The sequence below is a fragment of the Microtus pennsylvanicus genome, chromosome 11, assembly GCF_037038515.1.
Source record: "Microtus pennsylvanicus isolate mMicPen1 chromosome 11, mMicPen1.hap1, whole genome shotgun sequence".
In the NCBI taxonomy this organism is placed as follows: Eukaryota; Metazoa; Chordata; class Mammalia; order Rodentia; family Cricetidae; genus Microtus; species Microtus pennsylvanicus.
The window spans coordinates 28,171,980-28,193,146 of record NC_134589.1 but is presented as its reverse complement, the minus strand read 5'-3'; the positions used below and the strand labels follow the sequence as shown (position 1 = coordinate 28,193,146).

General features: G+C 41.3%; 2 protein-coding genes across 13 annotated transcripts in view; one reads left to right on the top strand and one right to left on the bottom strand.

Moving 5' to 3' along the window:
• Mbtd1 (mbt domain containing 1) overlaps positions 1-14,206 on the top strand; it is a 63,810-nt gene extending 49,604 nt beyond the window's left edge. For 9 of the 12 annotated variants that reach the window (XM_075991094.1, XM_075991092.1, XM_075991091.1 and 6 more), the window contains 3 exons: positions 591-825; positions 1,255-1,332; positions 7,057-11,378. In XM_075991094.1, coding sequence (XP_075847209.1) covers positions 591-825; positions 1,255-1,332; positions 7,057-7,256 — 513 coding nt within the window. In that variant the 3' untranslated portion in view covers positions 7,257-11,378. The other 3 variants (XM_075991100.1, XM_075991099.1, XM_075991098.1) reach the window with 1 other exon arrangement.
• Positions 14,207-15,344: 1,138 nt separating this feature from the next.
• Positions 15,345-20,831, bottom strand: LOC142860189 (nucleoside diphosphate kinase B). The gene is made up of 5 exons (XM_075991086.1): positions 20,661-20,831; positions 20,333-20,462; positions 18,004-18,105; positions 16,747-16,859; positions 15,345-15,562 (listed from the first exon to the last, which is right to left on the bottom strand). Exons 2-5 carry the CDS (start codon positions 20,456-20,458, stop codon positions 15,445-15,447), a joined length of 459 nt encoding a protein of 152 aa, XP_075847201.1. The 5' UTR covers positions 20,459-20,462; positions 20,661-20,831; the 3' UTR covers positions 15,345-15,444.
• Between the last annotated feature and the right edge of the window lie 336 nt (positions 20,832-21,167).

The window sequence follows — 21,167 nt, the reverse complement described above, 5'->3', positions numbered from 1 at the left end:
GTGGCACACATCTTTAATCCCAGAACTCGGGAGGAAGAAGCAGGGGGCTCTCTGTGAGTTTGAGGCCAGCTTGGTCTACAGAGAGAGTTCCAGGACAGGCTCCAAACCTACACAGAGAAACCCTGTGTCAATGAAAAAGAAAAAGAAAAGAAAGAAAAAGAATTTCTTAATGAAATTAACAAAACATTATATATAAACATTATATAAGTATTTTCTTTTGGGAAAAAGGCATGTTTATAAACTTTTTTTTAATTAGCGTAGGGGGATTATTTGTACCAAGACTTACATGTAGATGTCAAAGAGCAAACCTTTACATGGGTTCTGGGTTCAAGTCCGGTTACCAGACTTGCACTTTGCACACTGAGCCATTTTGTCAGCCCTGAATTATTTGATCTTTAACCAGAGGGAAATGAAAATGAGTACTTTTTCTGACTAGTTCTTAAATGTGTCCCTGTTGCAATATGGTGGCATAACTAAAGAATTGCTGTAAACTTTAGGAAATGATTTTAGATGTATCATTTGCTGTCCTGGGTGGTAGCCGACTGCACTTTCCTGAGCAGTAGTGTTCATACTTTGTTTCTCTATGTCAGGATGTTCCAAATCACGGATTTCGTGTAGGAATGAAATTAGAAGCTGTAGATCTCATGGAGCCACGTTTAATATGTGTAGCTACAGTTACTCGAATTATTCATCGTCTCTTGAGGATACATTTTGATGGATGGGAAGAAGAGTATGATCAGTGGGTAGACTGTGAGTCCCCTGACCTCTATCCTGTAGGGTGGTGTCAATTAACTGGATATCAACTACAGCCTCCAGCATCACAGTGTAAGTTGCTAATACAGAAAACATGTCTTTTTACAAAAACCAGCTAATTCTCCAGAGAGCTCTCTCATGTAAATCATCTTGTAGTTCAAAGGACAAGAATATATCAATGTCTGATGAGTTGACAGGTAAGTTACTCCACAATATCACAGAATTAGACCGTGAATGTCTTGGCAATATGAGGCTGGTATTAGTTATATAGTAAATAGAGAAAACCCCAAATCACCAAGTTAAAACTACACTATTGTCAAGTTGAACATTACAGATTAAAAATGTATCATTTGTAAATGTTGTTGAGTAGTGCGGGGAATGATTTTGTTAGACAAATGTATCCTCTAAAAGCAGTGTGTACTTCATAAAGACAATTCATCCAATTTGTGTCTAAAATTGTAAGCCTTTCTCCATTACCAATTCTTCCCTTTAATTTTTCAGCATCAAGAGAAAGCCAGTCAGCTTCTTCAAAACAGAAGAAAAAGGCTAAGTCCCAGCAATACAAAGGACATAAGAAAAGTGGGTCGCGATGTGTTTGTATATGTTTTCTAATTGTTAAACAATTGAGGTCTCAGTATTTTTGCACAGAAAATTACATCCCTGTGAGAACTGATGCTTGTTCATTATGTATTATGCTTAAAGGTGCAGTATAACATAAAAGGCAAACCTTTTTGATACTAAGAAACACTTTTAATTGACAGGAGAAATGATACTCTTTATCTGTGTGTTTAAAGCACACAGATAAAGAAAGAACAGAGCCTGAGAATGATTCTTGAAATGATTATAGACCTACTCAAGGTTAATCGCTTTTTAAACGTTTTTTAATGAAGAAAAAAAAATACTGCTTGATGCTTATAATAGCCATCATTCCTACAGTATACGCTCTGTCTCGAATGATAATCCTGAGAAATCAGCATTGAAGGGCTGGGGAGACAGCTCGGTGGGAACCTGAGGTGGTGGCACACACCTCTTTTCCTAGCACTCAGGCAGAACCAGGCCGATCTCTTTTGAGTTTGAGGCTAGCCTGGACTATAGAGCAGGTTCCAGGACAACCAAATCTAAACAAATAAACCCTGTCTGGAAAAAAAAAAGCACTAAGGTGCAAAGTGATAAGCCTCCCCAGGAAGAACAGACTCCCTCATACATGGGTATATCACATGTCACAGACACACATCAAAATAAGAAGGAAATCATCTAAGTTATCTAGCTAACAAAATCAGTTTTTAAATGCTTCCTGTAATGTATTTTTCTTACAATAAATTGTGGTTGTCATTATCAGTCACAATAACATAAAATGTTTTTCAACTACCATAGAAAGGCCTGAGTTGTTCTGTTCATGAAGCTTGTTATAGATTATCTTATTCTAAAATTTAAAAAAAAAATGTTTAAGATACTTTTTATAGTAAAATGTGCCTACAGATTAACCAGATATTCTCTGTTCTTCCTGATTAACAGTTATTTATAACTTTTTTTAAGTGACAAACCTAATTACTATGCTGGTGCTTTGAAAAGCAAGTTTCCAAGTTGGGTGGTGGTGACGCACTCCTTTAATCCCAGCACGCGGGAGGAGAGCAAGTTCCAACCCTTTGCAGAGAAACCCTGTCTCAAAAAAGAAAATGAAGGGGCTGGAAAGATGGCTCAGCAGTTAAGAGCATTGCCTCCTCTTCCAGAGGTCCTCAGTTCAATTCCCAGCAACCACATGGTGACTCACAACCATCTGTAATGAGGTCTGGTGCCCTCTTCTGGCCTGTAGGCATACACAGAGACAGAACATTGCATACATAATGAATAAATATTTTTTTAAAAAAAAAGGAAAATGAAGTTTCCCCCCATCATAAAACACTATGTCAGGCATTGGTAGCACACATCTTTAATTCCAGCACTCAGGAGAGTTCAAGGCCAGCCTGGTCTACAAACTGAGTTTCAGGACAGGCTTCAAAGCTACAGGTTAATTCTGTCTCGAAGAAAAAAAGCAAAAACACAAAATCATTGTCTACCCTAGACTAGTGATGACTTGCATGACATCATTGTAAATCAGGCTTTTCATTTGCCCTTTCCTCTGTGGGCAGAACCTCCCTCAGACCCAGAATTTTAGTTTTCTGTAAAGTGAATTTAACAGACTCGTTTAAACTGTCTTATCATTTTGTTGGACAAGAATTTGAGAAAGATTTCAGAAGATTTTAAGATGCTGAAGTTAACTGATTTTAGCCTGGCATGGAGACGAGTGACGATAATCTCAACACTCACACACAAGCAGAGGCAGGAGTTCATGGTCATTCTCAGTTCCATAGCAAGTTCAAGGCCTACCAGGCTTCATGAGAGCCTGTCTTAAGGAGGCGGGAAGAATACACATACACATAAATAGGTGGTGTATATGGGTGTAATTCTACATATACGTGTGTGTGTGTGTGTGTGTGTGTGTTCTCAATGGCTTATGGAAAGCCTTTTTTAAAACTTGCTGGGTATGGTGACTCATACTTGTAATCCCAGCCCTCAGGAAGCTGAGGCAGAAAGGATTGCCACAAATTTCAGGCCAGCCTGGGCAGAATAAGACTGACTTCAAAAACAGAAAGGGAGCTAGAGAGGTGGCTCAGTCATTAGCACCACTTGCTGCCCTTGCAGATGACCAGGTTCGTTTCCCAGGACCTAACATATAAGTTACAATGCTTATAACTCGAATTCCAAGGGATCCGGGTTCTTTTCTGAATCAGAGGTCACACATGGAGTGTATATATATATATATACATATATGCGTGTATGTATATGTATACACACACACATATATACACACTCAGGTGCACGTAAATATAAAATCCTTTTTTTTTTTAAGGAAACAATCCTTTTTACTAACTAATGAGCATTATGTGCAGTTTTCTTGCCTCTTTTTGATCCTTGCAAGGTTTGTTTCTGGCTTAAATGTTTAAATCTTTGAAATGAGTGAATTGACAAAGTAGGAATATTAGTTACCCAAATTTTGGTGCTATTTAACATTCCCAGGTTTCTGAACTAGAGAGTAACTTTAGCTATAGATGGAACATACCCCTTAGCTCTGACATTTTGTTCTTAATACTATGATATCATGACTAGTACCTTACAATTATTAGATATAGAAAGTAAAATAAGTGATAATTCCTTACTAGAAACCCTTGGAATCAGATGTTTTGTTTTGGAATTGAGAATTTTTTCCCATTTCAGAAAAATATAAATAAATATTGTGGGATGTAACTATGTAACACTCTGCAAACTCTGGAGTGTTTTCTGAAGCAAAATACAAATGTTGCAGTAAGTGGACCAAGTAAAGATAATAAGTGTATCATCAAGTGAGTATGGTTTTATTGCCAAAATCTTAGAAAAATGCTTTTTGAATGTTGGAATTGAAGAAATATAGTAAGCAATCGTTTTATAAAAGTACTATTTATTTCCTATTCCGTAGGAATTTTTTTGAGGGGATAGTTTGAGCCAGAGTTTCTCTGTATATCCCTGACTGTCCTAGAACTTACTCTGTAAACCAGCATAGCCAGGAATTCAGAGAACCACCTGTCTCTGCCTCCAGAGTGCGTGCTTCAATTAAAGACACTAACCACCATTGCTGGCAGAATTGTTATTTTTCCCCTATTACGCAAACTTTTATTAGAAATATTTTTCCCAAGGCTAGATGTGGTATCTTAGGCTCATAATTTCATTGGGGGCGGGGGAGATAGGAGGATTGCTGCAAATTCAAGGCCAGCATGGACTGCATAGTGAGTTCTAAGTCAACATAAATTACAGAATGATACCCTGTCCCAAAGGCGGATTGGGATGCAGAGTGGTGCTGCATGACTAGTTCACTTGTAACATACTTACAACACAATCATGAAGGCCATAATTTGGTTCCCTGAACCTACATAAAAAGCAACGTGGCACATGCTTATGTCAGTGCTAGAAGACAAAACTAGGAGGACCAAGTTGTTGCTGAGCAGTGATGGCACACGTCTTTAATCCCAGCACTTTAATCCCAGCAGAGGCAAGCAGATAAATTTGAGAACAGCCTAATCTATAGAGCAAGTTCCTGGAGAACCAAGGCTACACAGAGAAACTGTGTCTTGGGGGGGGGGGGGGGGAATCTTAATTTGTCTGGGAGCTGGAGAGAGCACTTGCTGCTCTGGAGGAGGACCCAACCCAAGTTAGAATTGACCACCCATATTGGTTGGTTTGTTACTGTCTGGAACTTTAGCAAGAGGCAACAGCCTCTTGCCTGTGATAGCACCTACATGTATGTGCATACTGACACACACATGTAAATAAAAATGAAAATCAAGGTTATTCACTGCAGGCAGACTTACCCATAGCAGATGAGCTTCAGAACCTGGGGTCTGTCTTTAGTTCACTGGTGGATTGTTGTGTTCTGATTCTGTTGTTTCTTGAAGCTCGGTTGTCTTCTGTACTAAAGTGGTTGTGGTAGTCTTTATTGTCCACTAGGATAGTTGATTGTCTTCATTGTCTGGCATGGTGAGCAGTCAGCCAGGTTTGTGCTATAAGTGTGTTGCATAGGGACAGTTGTTAACTAGCCCTTTGGAAAAATAAGAGTGCAGTTTTACCAGGAGAGTCTTATAAGCTATTCAGACTCAAAGAACTTTTTCTCAAGCCATAGTAATCTGGAGCAGTTTAAATCTCCCTGTTTTCAGGAGGTACTGTGTGTAGGACTTGGTGGTTTGGCCTGGTGTTTTACTCGGAATGTGTTAGAAAAAAATCAGATAGTCACTGCACATGACAGTGTTCTGGCGTTGGAGAGCTGAGTGTGAACTCACTTCACTTTCAGATTCATCTTTTATGGGAATGCTGCTGACTTAAAATTATGCATTTAATTCTGATTATCTAAAGTAGCTGGCTACTGGGTCATTATAAACATAGGAGGAAAACAGATAAAATATACATTTGTAAAAATATAGTATCTTTCCGTTTTCACCCTTATTGCACCATGCCTAGTGATTCAGTGTTTGCAAAGTTTAAAACATATTTTAGTTTGGTAGAAGCATTTTGTAAGTCTAGACTGTTTATGTTTACTTATGAACCTGTAACTAAAAATGGTATATGCCTTTAGCCCTAGCACATAGGAGGCAAGAACAGGAAGGTCAGAACCTCAAGTTTCTTGTGGGCTACCTAATTAGTTTAAGGACAGCACAGTCCATGTGAGACCTCGCCTTGAAACTAATTAATTAAGAAAGCTGAGCGCATGCCGGGCGGTGGTGGCGCACACCTTTAATCCCAGCACTTGGGAGGCAGAGGCAGGTGGATCTCTGTGAGTTCGAGACCAGCCTGGTCTACAAGAGCTAGTTCCAGGACAGGCTCCAAAACCACAGAGAAACCCTGTCTCGAAAAACCAAAAAAAGAAAAAAAGAAAAGAAAGCTGAGCGCAGTGGTGCACACTTGTGATTCCAGCACTTGGAAGATGGAGGCAGGAAGTTGAGGTTCTGCCTTGTCTATATAGTAAGTTCAAAACCATCCTGGGCTGTCTGAGATCCTGTCCAAATATGTGAGATTAAAAACTTGTAAGCAATATGTAATAAGCTTTGAATTTTAGAAGTGCTTTTCTGGGTCAGAATTACAAATGCTGTCTGAAGGCACTGCTGACAAAAACTTAGGGGATCACACTATATAGCAATGTAATTGTGCCATCCAATCGATACTTAGAAAGCTATTTTTGTTTGATTTCTCCCCCAAAGGGCCTTAATTGGGCTCTGTCACCAGGGAAATGCTGCCTTAAAAGTTACGCTCAGGCCGGGCATTGGTGGCAAACACCTTTAAAAAAAGTTATGCTCAGAGACTTTCTCTTGGGATCAGTGTGTAGATCACTGTAGCATTTGCCCAGCATGCATGAGAGCCTGCTCGTCTCCAGCACTACTACAAGAAAGTAAATAAAGACCCTCCCCTTCTATTGGCTTTTCACCCAGTATTTTGTTTTCTTGAGTGAAATTCACCCAGCAGTTGTTTTCACTAACTACTCTGTAGTTTGTTTTGCCTTCTTTAGTCATTTTAAGCTTGAGCGTCAAGACCAGGATTATCAAACCGGAGAGATTGGAACCAACCTACCCCCAGCATGTGCACTTGCTGTGCATGGACACATGTGCACACACACGCATATATGCATAAGTTAAGCCTTCCACAATCAGCTGACTGTACAACCCAGCCTCCCTAGTAATACGATGCACTTTTTCTTATCACACACCTAAGTCAAAGCTTACTTCAGTCTGACTTGATGTTTAGAGAGGAAGATGCCAGTTGGGAAGAAGCCTGTCAGTTTGTCGAGCCTGCCCATGACAGGCGGGGTGCGGAGGAGTTTCTCTGGGGACGAAGAGTTGACTCCTCCTCCATATCGAACCCTGCCAGCACAGACAGCCCTGGAGGCCTTCCCACCTCCCAGCTCTAGCCGAGAGTTCAGGCCCAGCCTCAAAACAGGTAACTAGTGACGGCAGCACCACAGGTACTAGAGGGTCAAGTGCTGGGCAGGGCGGTGGGAGACAGAGCATGGTCTGGCGTGGCAGTGCTGACTCATCAAAGCTTTTCTTTTTCTTCTTTTCCTCTTTTTTTTTAACTAAAATATCCATTTTCACTGGTAGGCATTTCACTAAGATGAGTCATCAGGAAAAGGAGATTTTGGTGTCCTTACGTCTTGTGAAAGCTGTCATTTTAGGAATTATGAGGCAACTTCTGATATTTCATTCTTAAAATGGCTAACATATTACATTGTAGACATCCATGTGACTTAACTTGGGGGAGAGAGAGATCCTGAAGAACTCATCTAATTAATCAGACCAAAAAGTGAGACATTTTCCATAACATTCCATAGTGACTCATTCTTAGAAAATGTGTGTTGAGTTCAAGTACTTTTGGTTTTGGTAGTAAATCCTAGCTGAGCATCATCACAGACTTGAAACACATTAACTGTATATCATGGTATTTAATTAGATTGAACTTTATTTCCATAATTCCATGTTTCTGTGTGCACAGTGATTAAGTAAGTGACTTTTTTGGTGTTTACTTGGTTAGACCAGGGTTGTAGAGCCAAGGAAGACTGCTCAAGGTTTTACCCCTTGTAATTGCTAAAACCAAAGCTTACTTTAGATTAAAGATCTTGGAGCTTCAAAGCCAGAGTGCATGTTTAATTAGCATGTATCCTTCCACAAGTTAAGGATTGCTTTTCAACTGACTTGCTTTAGCTGATCAGCATTTCCTAAATGGCTTTGTAGTTTCGAAAGTCTACGTGGAACTTTAGTACCTTGTTCCCTTCTCGTCTGTTTGCCAGAATGTTTGTGCCTGACATTATTAGCCATTATTTTACTTCTATTTAAGATGTACTCCTTTGCTCTCACAGCTCTGCCAGTGTGTGTGGCCAGTTTTTCACCAGTCAGTTTTTTGATGATCACTATGGTAGCCTTAGGTCAAGGGAAATGTCCATGCTCTGTTTTACGTGAAGAACAGATTTGGATTACAAATCTCAGATTTCGTCTGCTGTGGCCAGGCATGGTGTTAAGACCTATAAACCCAGAAGGAAGATGGGCAGCCTCCTGAGAGACCCTTTCTCGACAAATGCCAACATGTTAGCTATTCTTTTAATGTATCACCCTCTAAGAACTAACTTCTCTTTTCATATGTGCTATTTATGAAACAGTATTTTAAACAGAATAATTTTGGAAGAGTATGTCATGTTTTGATAGAGGCTCTGATTCACAAGCTGAACTTCACTTGTAAGATACTACAAGAAAAACCTTGTGGCTTCTGACTTCCTCATTCCTTTAGTGCCTGTCTTCTGAGCTCTGGGCTGTGTCCTATGGGCTGTGGTGTAATCTGCTCCATGAAACACTATAGAAACTATACGATTGCCTTCATGTCTGAGAGCCACCGTTGGGCCGGCTGTTGGGAGAATTTATGATTATTCGCTTTTGAAATGTCACTTCCATTTGTTTCTCTTGTGAAATGTTTGTAAATAGTGTGACTAAAATGAATTCCTTTTAAAAGCATGGTTTAGAAATCGCATTGGTGTAGAATGTGGCATTGAGCCACTCGATCATCCATCATCTAGGAAGAAAGGATGAAAATAAAGGCGGGCTTTATTTTCGTTTTCATGAAAAGTGGAAGTTTGCATTTAAAACATTCCATATCTGAGTGAATGTTTCACCTTTATCTTGAGTGATTTTAAAGTACATCATTTCCATATTTTAGCATGATTCTACTCCAGATACTTGTTTTGAGTATAAATGCATACAGCTTTAGGGTGTGCTTTAGAACCTCAGCTTTATCTTTCTTACATAAAAACACATCCTTTTGAGTGAAACATCTTTGATCTTGAAGCATGGTGATTCCCATTCATTTAGCCATCTAATCATCGTATAACAAGATAACATTCAACCTTTTATTGTGGGTACTGCACCTTTAATGAAATGTGGGTTTTGTTTCAGTGTTTATCCTTGTGATAGTACTAAAATGTTCGTAATACTTACTGCATGTTGGTTAGATCTGAAATATAGCTATTGCATATTTGCTAATGTTCATTAGAACATATTTTTATTAAGCAAAGGAAGAACTATACAGTTGCACATGCTTTGCCTTTCAACAGTATGTTGTTTCTTTTGCTCTTACTATACACAATATATTCACTTTTTTGTCTTTGGACTATTACGTTTTCAATATTGATATCAAAATAGGAACCAAAGTAAGATGAATTGTCAACTCTCAAAACATTCCTTACACTTGGTAAATGAGACATCAGAAGTGCTAGCTGATGGTACATGCCTTTAATCTGAGCTTCAGGGGTTGGACCTATGTGAGTTCAAGGCTAGTCTCTACCATCAACATAGCAAGTTTCAGGCCAGCCAGAGCTACATAGTGAAGCCTCATCTCAAAAATACAGATAAGACTGGGTTCTGTATATCTTTGTTGATTTTATTATACAGTATGTAGTCGATCCTGGCCTCAAACTCAAGATCCACTTGCTTCAGCCTCCAGACTGCTGGGACTACTGGTGTGAGCCAAAACACTTGGACTGGGAGAGAGGTCATTAATTTTTAAAGAAATCTTCAAAACTAAATTGAGTCCCAGCACCATGAAAAATAAAATAAAATAATGCTGGGCAAAATGATGTCACACACCTGTAAACTAGCACTTGTAAGGAAGTGCTAGGCAGGAAGATCACAAATTCTAAGTCAATCTGAGCAACGTAGCAAAGACCCTGTCTCAAACTTTAAAAGGGTGCCTGGTGGGGCTGAAGCTCTTGAGTAGAGCACTTGCCTAATGTGCCCAAGGCCCTAGGGTCAATTTCCAGCACAAGGAGTGAGGGCAGAAGGAAGGAAGGAAATTAAGTGACTATGTTCAGGGGATTTTGGTATAAGCAGGTTTTTATTTCACATGCAGGCTCCCTTTGTTCAATTATCTGTTCTAATATAGTACTAAACTACGCACATAACATTTGTGTATTTATAGAGAAAAAGAGAGATCATATGTACTGTACGCTGTATTTTTTCCAGTTACATACATACATATATACATACATATTACTAAAGCTGATTTGAAAATTAGGTATATTAAAATAAGTTTACTGTGCTGGCTTATACCTATAATTTCAGCACTTGTAGTAGGCTGAGACAGGAAGCCAGCCTGGACTACATGAGCCCTTGTCTCAATAAAAAGAAAGTAAAGAAAAAAATCATAGGGCCCGGGTAAGAGGAGGGAGACATAGCTGGTGATCTCAGACTTATTAAAACTGAGATGGCTAAAGAAATGTTAGCTAGCCGGGCGGTGGTGGTGCACGCCTTTAATCCCAGCACTCGGGAGGCAGAGACAGGCGGATCTCTGTGAGTTCGAGACCAGCCTGGTCTACAAGAGCTAGTTCCAGGACAGGCTCCAAAACCACAAGAGAAACCCTGTCTCGAAAAACCAAAAAAAAAAAAAAAAGAAATGTTAGCTAGATGTTGTAGTGTATACCTAGAATCCCAGCCCTCTGGAGGTAGAGGCAGGAAGATCACAAATTCAAGGCCATTTTGGGCTACATAGGCAGGCACTATCATGTTGAGGATTATACCTCCAAATGTACAAGAAATATGTTGGTTTCTATAGGCATTGACATAAAAGTGAATATTTAATTCTAAAAATTTTCAATTATTTTAGTTAAACACTGTTACTTGAGCATTCTACTGGAGATCATCCACTGTGTAGTGTCCATTGTGCATCATTGTTCCTCTCCTAAACATTTATTAAATGACAGTAGACTTTAAAATTAGAATTGAGAGGTGTAGCCCAATAGTAGAGTACTTGCCAACACATATGCAAGGCCCTAGAAACATGCACCCAAAAAAAAGTATCTTTTAGGCCTTTATTATTTTTGTTGTCTGTTTTATAGTACTGGGGTCAAGTCCATCACCTCATGTGTGCTAGGCAAGCATTCTACCCTTGAGTTCCACCTAGCCTTCCATGGTTTCATCTTTATAGGTATTGAAGAAATGACATCTTTTTAGCTGTAAAATAGATAGAACATGAAGATGAACAGCCAGGGCAGTCCAGAAGACTTGGTAACATCCTGTGCATTTCTGTCTCATACAGTGACCACATCACAGCTGAAGGAGGAGCTGCTAGATGGAGAGGATTATAGCTTCCTCCAAGGAGCATCTGACCAAGAAAGCAATGGCTCTGCCACCTTCTACATCAAACAAGAGCCATGAAGTGGCTCAGAAACTAGGAGTGGAAGGGACTGTTTTACAGGACAGATTTGTCGTCATCCAGCTGTACAGCAGGCTATTGTACTGGGACATTTTGCTAAATACAGAAAAGTTCAGTTCCAGATTTTTCAGGTGGGGGGGAAACTATTTTGGTGGGGAGGGAATTTTTCAATTTATAAAGATGGACGATTTTTGTGTTGTATTTGAAGCTTTTGAAAGAATTTTGTAATATTTTCCAAGTTTGGATTTATGTGCATTGTTAACAAGAACTGAAATTCTAACTTTTTTGGTAAGATTAAAGTTTAGGTAGCAGGATTGAAGGAAATGATTAAGAAGGATATAGCTGTAAATGCGAATGAACTGTCATTACAAATGAACCTTCTTGGTACCTGTTGGGAGATTTTTGAATTTTAGAGTTAGGCCAGTCACATCTCCAGCTTCCTTTGCTGCAGAAATATGCAACTGAACCCCTCACAGAGGGCTCATCACCACGTAGATCACGGAAGGGGTCATTAACTGTGCTCGCTGATATTTTATTGCAGCCCATTTAAATGTTTGTACAGAAATTTTTTCATTCTTCTAAAATTTATTTGGAGTTGTATATGAAACTAGAACTCTGGATACTTTTATATGCTCTCCTTCAAGAAAAATGATAAAGTTTCTAACACTAGAGTGTTAAACTGGAATGGTTGACAGATACCAGGATCTCAGTCTCTATATAAGGGGTCAGGGAAAATGAATATTTTCCCAAGTTTATTCTGTTTTCCTTGCTAGAGAATAAAGAACATCCCATGAAAAAGATACTCTTATCAAACCTCTGCCATTTCCCTCCGTCTGAGAGAGAGCAACTTGATTGATGTAACCACCCCGAAAACAGATGTTCTGTATTACCAATAGAATCAGATAAAAAAAAAGTTGTTTAGATTTCAGATCATTCCAGCTCCACTTTGAACTGTCCTGGATTTGTTAGAAACTTACTGAAAGAAAACTTAATTTTCTTAAAATTCCATATACACACACGTATTGACTTAACTTTAATTGTAGGCAGAATTTATTTTAACAATAACTGATTTGGACCATTTTAAACATTCCCTATTTTAAAAATCATATGACTTCCTTTAAAAAATAGGATAAAAGGGTAAATTGGTGAAAGGTTTGCTCTCTGCATTTTTCTACCCTTCTACCGAGTTGTGACTGAATGAGCGCTCTAGAATTTACCAGTGAGGTTCATAAACTAAACTCTCAGGAATTCATTGCATCTGTTCTAGAAGTGCTTCTGGGTCTGAGCCTGGCCTCTTCAGAGTGGTAATACTGCCCATCTCCTCTGGAAAATAGGCAGGGCTAATGAGAAGTTAAAATGATTAACCTCTGCAGCCCTACAGCCTATGGAATGCTTTAAAAAAACGCTAATGGAAAACCCCAGGAGACATTTTAGGTAAGATTTTTGTTTGACTTTTAAATGCATAGAACGTTAAAAACCAGCAATTTATTTTCTAAAATATTGCTCTACTTTTGGGAATAATAGCATTGGTAATACGCACAGGTTTACCTCATTCTATGCAAGAGGGGTTAATAACGTAAGGTTTTGTAGTAGCTACTGGAAGTAAAATGTGTTACTTTATAGTGTAAAAATGTATGGAATCGCATGTCACCATTTCTTAAATACTGACTCTGGGGGCTAAATGCAGATCACATCAATGCAAGTTGAATCTCGTGTCAAATATATGTGAATTCAGCTGTAAAATTACTGGATATTTATCTTAAACAAGATTGCTGAGGGGGACCTACTGTAAATGTGACATCCTCGCACTTCCCAAATCTTTGAAGGATCTTCCCAGGAACTTCAAACCTAGAAGAGGTCCAAAGCAAATGTTATAGTCTTTATTCTCAGGCTCAGTGGATTAAATCCAGGACTGTGCTTCCATGGTACCAGCACAAGAAGCCTGTTGTATGGGGTGCACTCCTCATAGCTTAGGTGTAGGAGTTCTCCAAGGAACGAACTGTAAGCCAGGAAAGATGTGATTTCATGCCAGCCAGTCCTGGTAATTAGTTCTGTGAAATGCTTATTTGTAGCCAGGTTCTACAAGCTTCCAATTCTACACCAAAACCAGGCTTGGCGTGTTTAGAATTCCCCACCTATATTCATTAAATGTTTATGTTCACCAAGAGTGAGGGGTTGTTAGGACTTGTTAGAGTCTAAACACAGCCCAGAGCCCTCTTCTTTGTTAAGACCCTCACTCCTGCTGCTAACAAAGAATGTTAACCAGAGGAGACTTCCATTGTAGCCATAATTACTGTTTGTCGTACAGCTCAGTACCCCTGTTCTCTCTCAAAGTTTAAAATGTACTGCTGACCTTGGGTTTTTGTTTTCCTGTTAGGAGCCTGGGAACTTTTAGTAGTTTAAACTTTTTAACCTTTTCCTTGCTGTGTATGAGGAAAGCTAAAGCTGTTATCAACTTTTTATTCTGCGGATACTAACACGGGTTTTCAGTGTTTGTTTGTTTTTATTATTATTAATTTTGTGTGATGTGAATACCCTCGCCCATCAATATTTGTATTATGGTGCTATATATTTGGTAATGATCCTTTAATATTGGGGAGGGATTTTAAAAATACTGTGATTAAACTGGGTATCTTCCTTTGATTTTCATATTTTAAATAAAGCCACAGTCATTTATACAAAATAAAATAAAATAAAATAAAAATGCATCTGTCCCTGGGCAACTTTTCAAGGACAGAGGCCAAAGTAAAGTACATAAGGTTTTTACATCATTTCTGTGTGCGTTTGATATATAGATCAATATCTGGACAAATTTAATCTTTTATTTTCTGGTAACTTGTGATCATTGAGGAAGTATTTGAAGCTTTCTCATGAAATGTACATAGCGTGAAAAATCCCTTCAGAGAAATTTATGTTCCTTTCATTTTTACCAAAATGCAAATTTTCAGCATGGATGTGAAAAGCATTAAAATTATAACTTTGTGTACAAGATGAAAATAATTCACTAAATTTGCCCTTTTTTACACAAAATAAAATGTTAAAGTTAAGCATTATTTATCAGTTTTTTCAACATTTGTTTATCAAGGAGTGTGGGTAGATGTGCCGTTGTGCACATGTGGAGACAAGTCAGTTCTTCACATGTGAGTCTTAAGAGTGGGCCTGAGGTTGTCAAACTCAGAAGCAATCCCCTTTCATCTTGTGTGTGTTTCAAAGCCCAGCTTTCAAGAGATGATTCTCACTGTGAGATCCGAGAATTAACTAATTGGGCTTACCATATTATACTCTAACCTCTCCCTGAGACCACTTGCAATTAGGCAGTTATATAGCAAGTGGTAGAGTGGCTGTGTAGTCAGCCTCCCTCTCTCCCTTTCCATGAGAGTATTAACAATCAACAGTAGGATGATCCTTTAGCATAGCTCCCCAAGATGGCCATTACTTGCCTCAAGAGAGTCAGGATACAAAGTAAAGAAGAGTACTGTGAGAAGGAATTTCCCACCGTCCAACAGGCAATAAGACACCACTTCTGACCTCTGTACACCAGACTACACATGCAGTCTTTAAGAGGGAATAAAGCTTCAGGCTGGGAACTACATTAATTGCTCGTTCTTTAACCTATGTCTCGAGACTTTCTGCTAAGCAACGGAAACATAAATCTGACCTGCTTGACTTTGTTTCTTTGTAGCTACATTTTCACACACCCATCTTGCAGAAATAAACATTTCTCTATTAGCTAATGATCCCTAGCTTATTCTTCACAGTAAATAAGACTACTTTGTTTAATGCCATTATAATCATGGGACAAAATCACTTTCAGTTCTAGCAAATGAGCAAAGGACACTGCATCCAGTTCCAAAGTCTTTATTGTTTTAGAAAAGATGATCCATTCTGTGGAATGAAGAGTTGTGCCCAGGGATCCATCAGTAAAGCTGAGAACTATCATCTCTACTCATATACCCAGTCATGAGCACAAGACTTATAGTCAACCAGTTCTTCAGGCTTAAACCATAGACTGATCTCCTTCTCTGCACTTTGCACTGAATCACTGCCATGAATGATGTTCCTAAAAAAGAAAGCTCATTTATTATGGTGTATTACAGTGCCAGAGTCCATTTAATAGGTAACAGCAAAGGGCAGACACTGCAGACCTTTTCAAAGGCCCACCTGACACTGAATGATTACATCCCAAGTATCCCAAAACCAACTGTAGGGCTGAGAGTGCTGTGAAATCCATTGGATAGGACAGGAGACTGTAAACAGTTAACACTTGCTCTTGCAGTTGCAGAGGACCCAGGTTTCAGTTCACATGGTGGCTCGCAACAATGCATAACTCAGTTCCAAAGCATCTCATATATGTAAGCAGAACACTCAGAAAAATCTTTAAATATCACCAAAAATTTTTTAAAAAGCTATAAAAGTGCCCAAATAAAAAGAGCCGTACGTCCAAGTTTTCCCTTCAAGAGTATTTATAACCCAAGATTGCTACGAGTGCCAAAGAAAAGTTCCTTCTGAAACACAGAAGCAGGCAAGCCTCCCAATCAAAAGCCAATCCTGGTTTTTTTTCCCTTGGGGGGAGCGAGTCTCAAATTTCCTATGCAGCTTAAAATGACTGAACTTTCTGATTTTCCTGCCTCCCAAATGTGCCAGCTTATCTAATTTACATAGGCTGGAAATTGAACTCATGGCCTCCTTCATGCCAGGCAGGCAGTCTACCAACTAAGCTACAGCCTCAGCTCTCTGCATTGTCTTTGGCTGGCTGGCTAGTTGGTTGGGTTTCTGAGAGTTTCTCTGTGTAGCCCTGGCTGTCCTAGAACTCTGCTTACAGACCAGACTGGCATGGACCTCTGTGATCTGCCTGCCTCCCAAGTGTGGATTAAAATCATGCATTTTCTTAATTAAAGTGATTTGCAAGCCATTGCTTATTAGTAACAATCCTTTTATTACAAAGTTTGGGTACAAATTATGGCTTAGGAAAACTCAGAGGGTTAGGTTTCACATGGTGAGGTTAAACCCTGTTTCCCATGTAGAAACTATCACATGCAGCTCTCTGTATAGTGAGTGTCTCAATTACAAATTTTAAGCAATCATTCACAGAAGTGTTTAGTGATAATTTCCATGTTGTATTTTCAGGTTTTCATGAACTTGGGGTATGCCCAAATTGATGTTGTATGCTCCACTTCGAGTTAAAAGTGTATTCCCTTCCGTCTCTCTCCCTCTCTCAACACACACACACACACACACACTTACCTGCCAACTTGAATGCAAAAATCCCCTCGAATGGTGCCTGGCTTAGAGTCAGCTGGATTGGTCTCTCCCAGCATCATTCGGCCTGTCTTCACCACATTGAGCCCCTCCCAGACCTTAATAGAAGAAAAAAGTTACTGAGACAGAACCATTAAGGACACTGACTTATGACATTGTGGTCAGATAACCTCAACAGAGCAAGAATCTATGTTTTAAATTCACAAGTAGGGTATAGGAAAAGACTACTCAACTTGAGGATAAACAAGTTACAAAGTCTGGAGAAAGATCAGTAATCAGTGGGCAGGGCCTCCCTGGGAAAGCAAGATGGTAAGTACTGCAGGGAAGAGAAGGGCTAGCCTAGGAACTGGAAGTACTCTTAAACAATTTCAGTGTCTTACACTCTGTGATCATCCTCAGGGGACACCAAAACCACCCAGAAGACACTACACCCGGAGTGCAGAGCCAGAGAACTTTTGCACTACAGATTATATACTTCAGAAATACTTGTCTAGGGATCTGGGTGGGGGTGGGGCACGCCTTTAATCCCAGCACTAGGGAGACAGAGGCAGGTGGGTCTTTGTGAGTTCCAGATCCGAGGCCAGCCTGGTCTACAAGAGCTAGTTCGAGGACAGGCTCCAAAGCTACAGAGAAACCCTGTCTCGAAATAAAATTTAAAAAAAAAAATACTTATCTAGGTCTAGGAAACATTGCAGTCAAAAGTACTTGGCAAACATAGTGCTTCCTTGAAAGCCTATAAAGATTGCCTTAAACTCCTTTCACATCACGTATTTGTTCGAGACAAGGTTTCTCTGTTTTGGGACTCACTCTGTAGACCAGACTGTCCTCCAACTCATAGATCCACCTGCCTCTGCCTCCCAAGTGCTAGGATTAAAGGCCATTACCACACACCGCCATTAGCTATATGTGTACATACATGCACATTCAAATACTGGTGCCTGCGGAGGCCAGAGGCGTGAGTCACAGGTGGTGTGAGCCAGCTTGTGTGGGTGCTAGGAACCTAACTCCAGTCCTTTGTGTGGGTGCTAGGAACCTAACTCCAGTCCTTTTGCAAGAGCAGCCTGAGCTTTACACTGAACTACACAGCCCAGAGTCTTTCAAAAGTCTGTTTACCCCCCACACACAATGTCTAGTTAACTAACTCCTGACTATGTATACCCCCAGTACTCTAGGCAGACCTCTAGGTGAGTCTGGGCCACACAGAGGACAGAGTAATCCCGTTAGTCCCTCACAAACACTCACCATGGCCACCACGGGCCCGGAGTTCATGTACTTCACCAGCCCTGGGAAGAAAGGACGGTCTTTCAGGTCAATGTAGTGCTGCTTCAGGTGTTCCTCAGAAGCCTGGCAGATAGAGGGTTCCATCAGGGAACAAACTGGAAAGGCTTAAATATGACTGGCCCACCCAATGGGTGGGGGTGGGCGCTCCAACATGACAGGTTCTTAATTTCAGGTTTGGTTGGTTTTTTAGTACATTCGAAAGGATCCATGCTATAAAACTGACCCCATTATGGCAGAAAAAAACCATAAGCATACCCTTGAGCTGGGAATGCAGCTCAATGGTAGAGTGCTTGCCTAGCACATGGAAGACCTTGTGTTCAGTCTTCAGCACCAGTTTTTAAAAGGAGGATGACTCTATGGGAATGCATGTGAAAAAAAAGTGCAGGCTATAGACCTGAGTCTGAATTTCCCAGAACCTCCCACCCAGAGATGAGAGATAAAGACAGTAGTTGTCCTGGAAGCTCATTGGCCAGCTCACTGGAATATGCAGCAATGAGCAAGAGCCAAAAAGACGGACCAACACACAACACACCATGCACAAGACAAAAAGAGCAAGTGTTTACATGAGCTGTGCATGATAGCTCATGCCTGTAATCCTAGACTGTGGCAGGGGAATCACAAGCTCAAAGCCAGCCTGAGATAAAGATCTTGTCTTAAAAAATTAAAAGACTCAGCCAGGTGATGGTGGTGCACACCATTAATCCCAGTACTTGGGAGATAGAGGCAGGCCAGGAAAGCCAGGACTACACAGATTCTCTAGTATTGTCAGTGATGTTAAGGATACAGAACAGTAGACAAGTAATTTGAGGCAAGATTTAGAAAGTGAAATGTTTGCTAAATGTGCCAGATAACAGATAACCTCAGGTTCCCCTGTCAAGTGATTCTAAACATTTCAGATAATAATAAACTTTTAAGGTTGAGTATTTTGCCTGCATGTGTGCCTGTCCCAGAAGGCCAGAAGATACCGGGTCCCCTGGAACTGGTTAGAGATGTTTGTGAGCCACCATGCAGTGCTGGGAATCAAACCCGTGGCCTCAAGAAGTACTCTTAGCTGCTGGGCCAGCTCTCCAACCCCAAGCAATCTTTGTTTTGTTTTTGGAGACAGGTTCTGTGTAGTCCTGATTGGCCTGGAACTTGCTGTATAGTCCAGCAGGCTGTCCTCAAACTCAGAGATCTGCCTGCCTATGCTCCTGAGAGGTTTTCCTAATTATGTGTATGGGTGTTTTGCCTGGATGAGTATCTTTCCATCCTTTGCATGTCTCATGCCCACTGAGGCCAGAAGATGGTGTCAGATCCCTTCAAACTGAAATTTCAGTTCTGAGCTGCCATGTGCGTGATGGAAATTAAACCCATCCTCCAGAAGAATAGTGTTTTATCCTCTGAGCCTTCTCTCCAGTCCCAAGAACTAAATTGATGCCCTTTATTAAATTGCAGTATTTATTAAGAGTAATCTTTTAGCTGGGCAGTGGTGGCGCTTCCTTTATCCCAGCATTTGGGAGGCATAGATGGGGGATCTCTGAGTTCGAGGTCAAACTGGTCTACAGAGTTAGTTCCAGAATGGCTAGGACTATATAGAGAAACCTTGCCCCATGGAGGGGGGAAAAAAAGCAACTTTTTTTTTCCTTTTTTAGACTGGGTCTCAGGCCCTTAAACTCCAGGTGTTAGCCAAGGGTAACCCTGAACGACTGAACCTCTTAACTCCACTTTCCGAGTGTCAAGATTACGTAGTGCTACCACACCCTACTGTTTACGCGGGGCTGGGGATGTATCGCATACTAGGCACTATACCAAATGTGAACTACACCTTCAGCTGGGGGCCACATACATGAAAAATAGTTACTATCACACTGCAAGGAGGGATGCAGCCTTAATACCTCTGTGATCCCTAAGTTTCCGCTAAAGCACCAAAGGATTGCACCGATTCCACCCACCCATTCCGTATAGTGTGGACCCCAGGCTGACTCCTTGCCGCCCCAAGAAGAGTGGAGGTCCTTTGCAAGGCAGCTAGGACCTGGGCAGGACCAGGACGCACAGCGGGAGGAAAGCCAAGCCACAGTCACGTTACCTCCGCTTAACCTTCCCAAGGGCGTCTGTCCTCCCCAGCCTGGGAAAGGGCCAGCGGGTCACTACCAACTAGTGGGAGGCGAAGGTGAAAAGGACTCTTCTTGGAGCGAAATCAGCCACGAAGCCTGACTCCAATTCCAAAAGGCAACGTGGATAAACCACTGGAGGGAGGGCAAAACACCTGGGACCCAACAACAGAGGGGTAGGGGGTGAGGGGGTGCGTTACCCGAAGGAACTTCATGGCCACCAGGCGGAACCCCTTCTGCTCGAAGCGCTTGATGATCTCGCCCACCAGGCCGCGCTGCACGCCATCTGGCTTGATGGCAATGAAGGTACGCTCGAGGTTGGCCATGGTCCTGCCAGGGCAAGAAATGCGGTCGATGAGGCCGGGCCGAACCAAGCCGGCCCGGGAGGCCACGTGGGCTCCCGGCACCTCCGCCGCTGAGGACACGTGGCTTTCCGGGTACTTCTTCCCCACCAGAGAGGCCCAGGAAGGGGACCGTGGTAGCCAAAGTTGGGGTGATGTTGGAGTGGAGAGTGTATCCCAGCCTTACCGAAAGTTAGTTGGCTGGACGGCCGGTGTGGGCGATGAGCGATGGGAAGAAAGAGCAGAGGGACCACCAGGCGGGCGCGGGGTAAGGAGGGAGGGGTGCAGGGCGGGACGAAGAACGTCACAACCCGGAGGAGCTGCTGCCCAACCCGGGAAGTTCAGCCGGTCCGATCTGCCAGTCGTCTGTGTCCCCGCCCAGCGGCCCGTGGTGCATTCCCTTGCCTTGCAAGGCTTTTGAGGACTGAGAGGCAGGAAGTGATTTGTTCCCCACCCAGGTCGGCCTGCACTTTGCTTACTACAGGCTCCAACACCAGGGACCTGCTATTGGTCCTAAATTCTTTCTTCCTGGAGACATTCGCATTCAGCCTTCCCAGGGGCACCAACGCCCAGCTAAACCCTCCCTGCCCTAGGGAGGCAAATCTTTTCCACCTTTGATTCAATCCTCTATCTCTCTCTCTCTCTCTCTCTCTCTCTCTCTCTCTCTCTCTCTCTCTCTCTCTCTCTCTCTCTC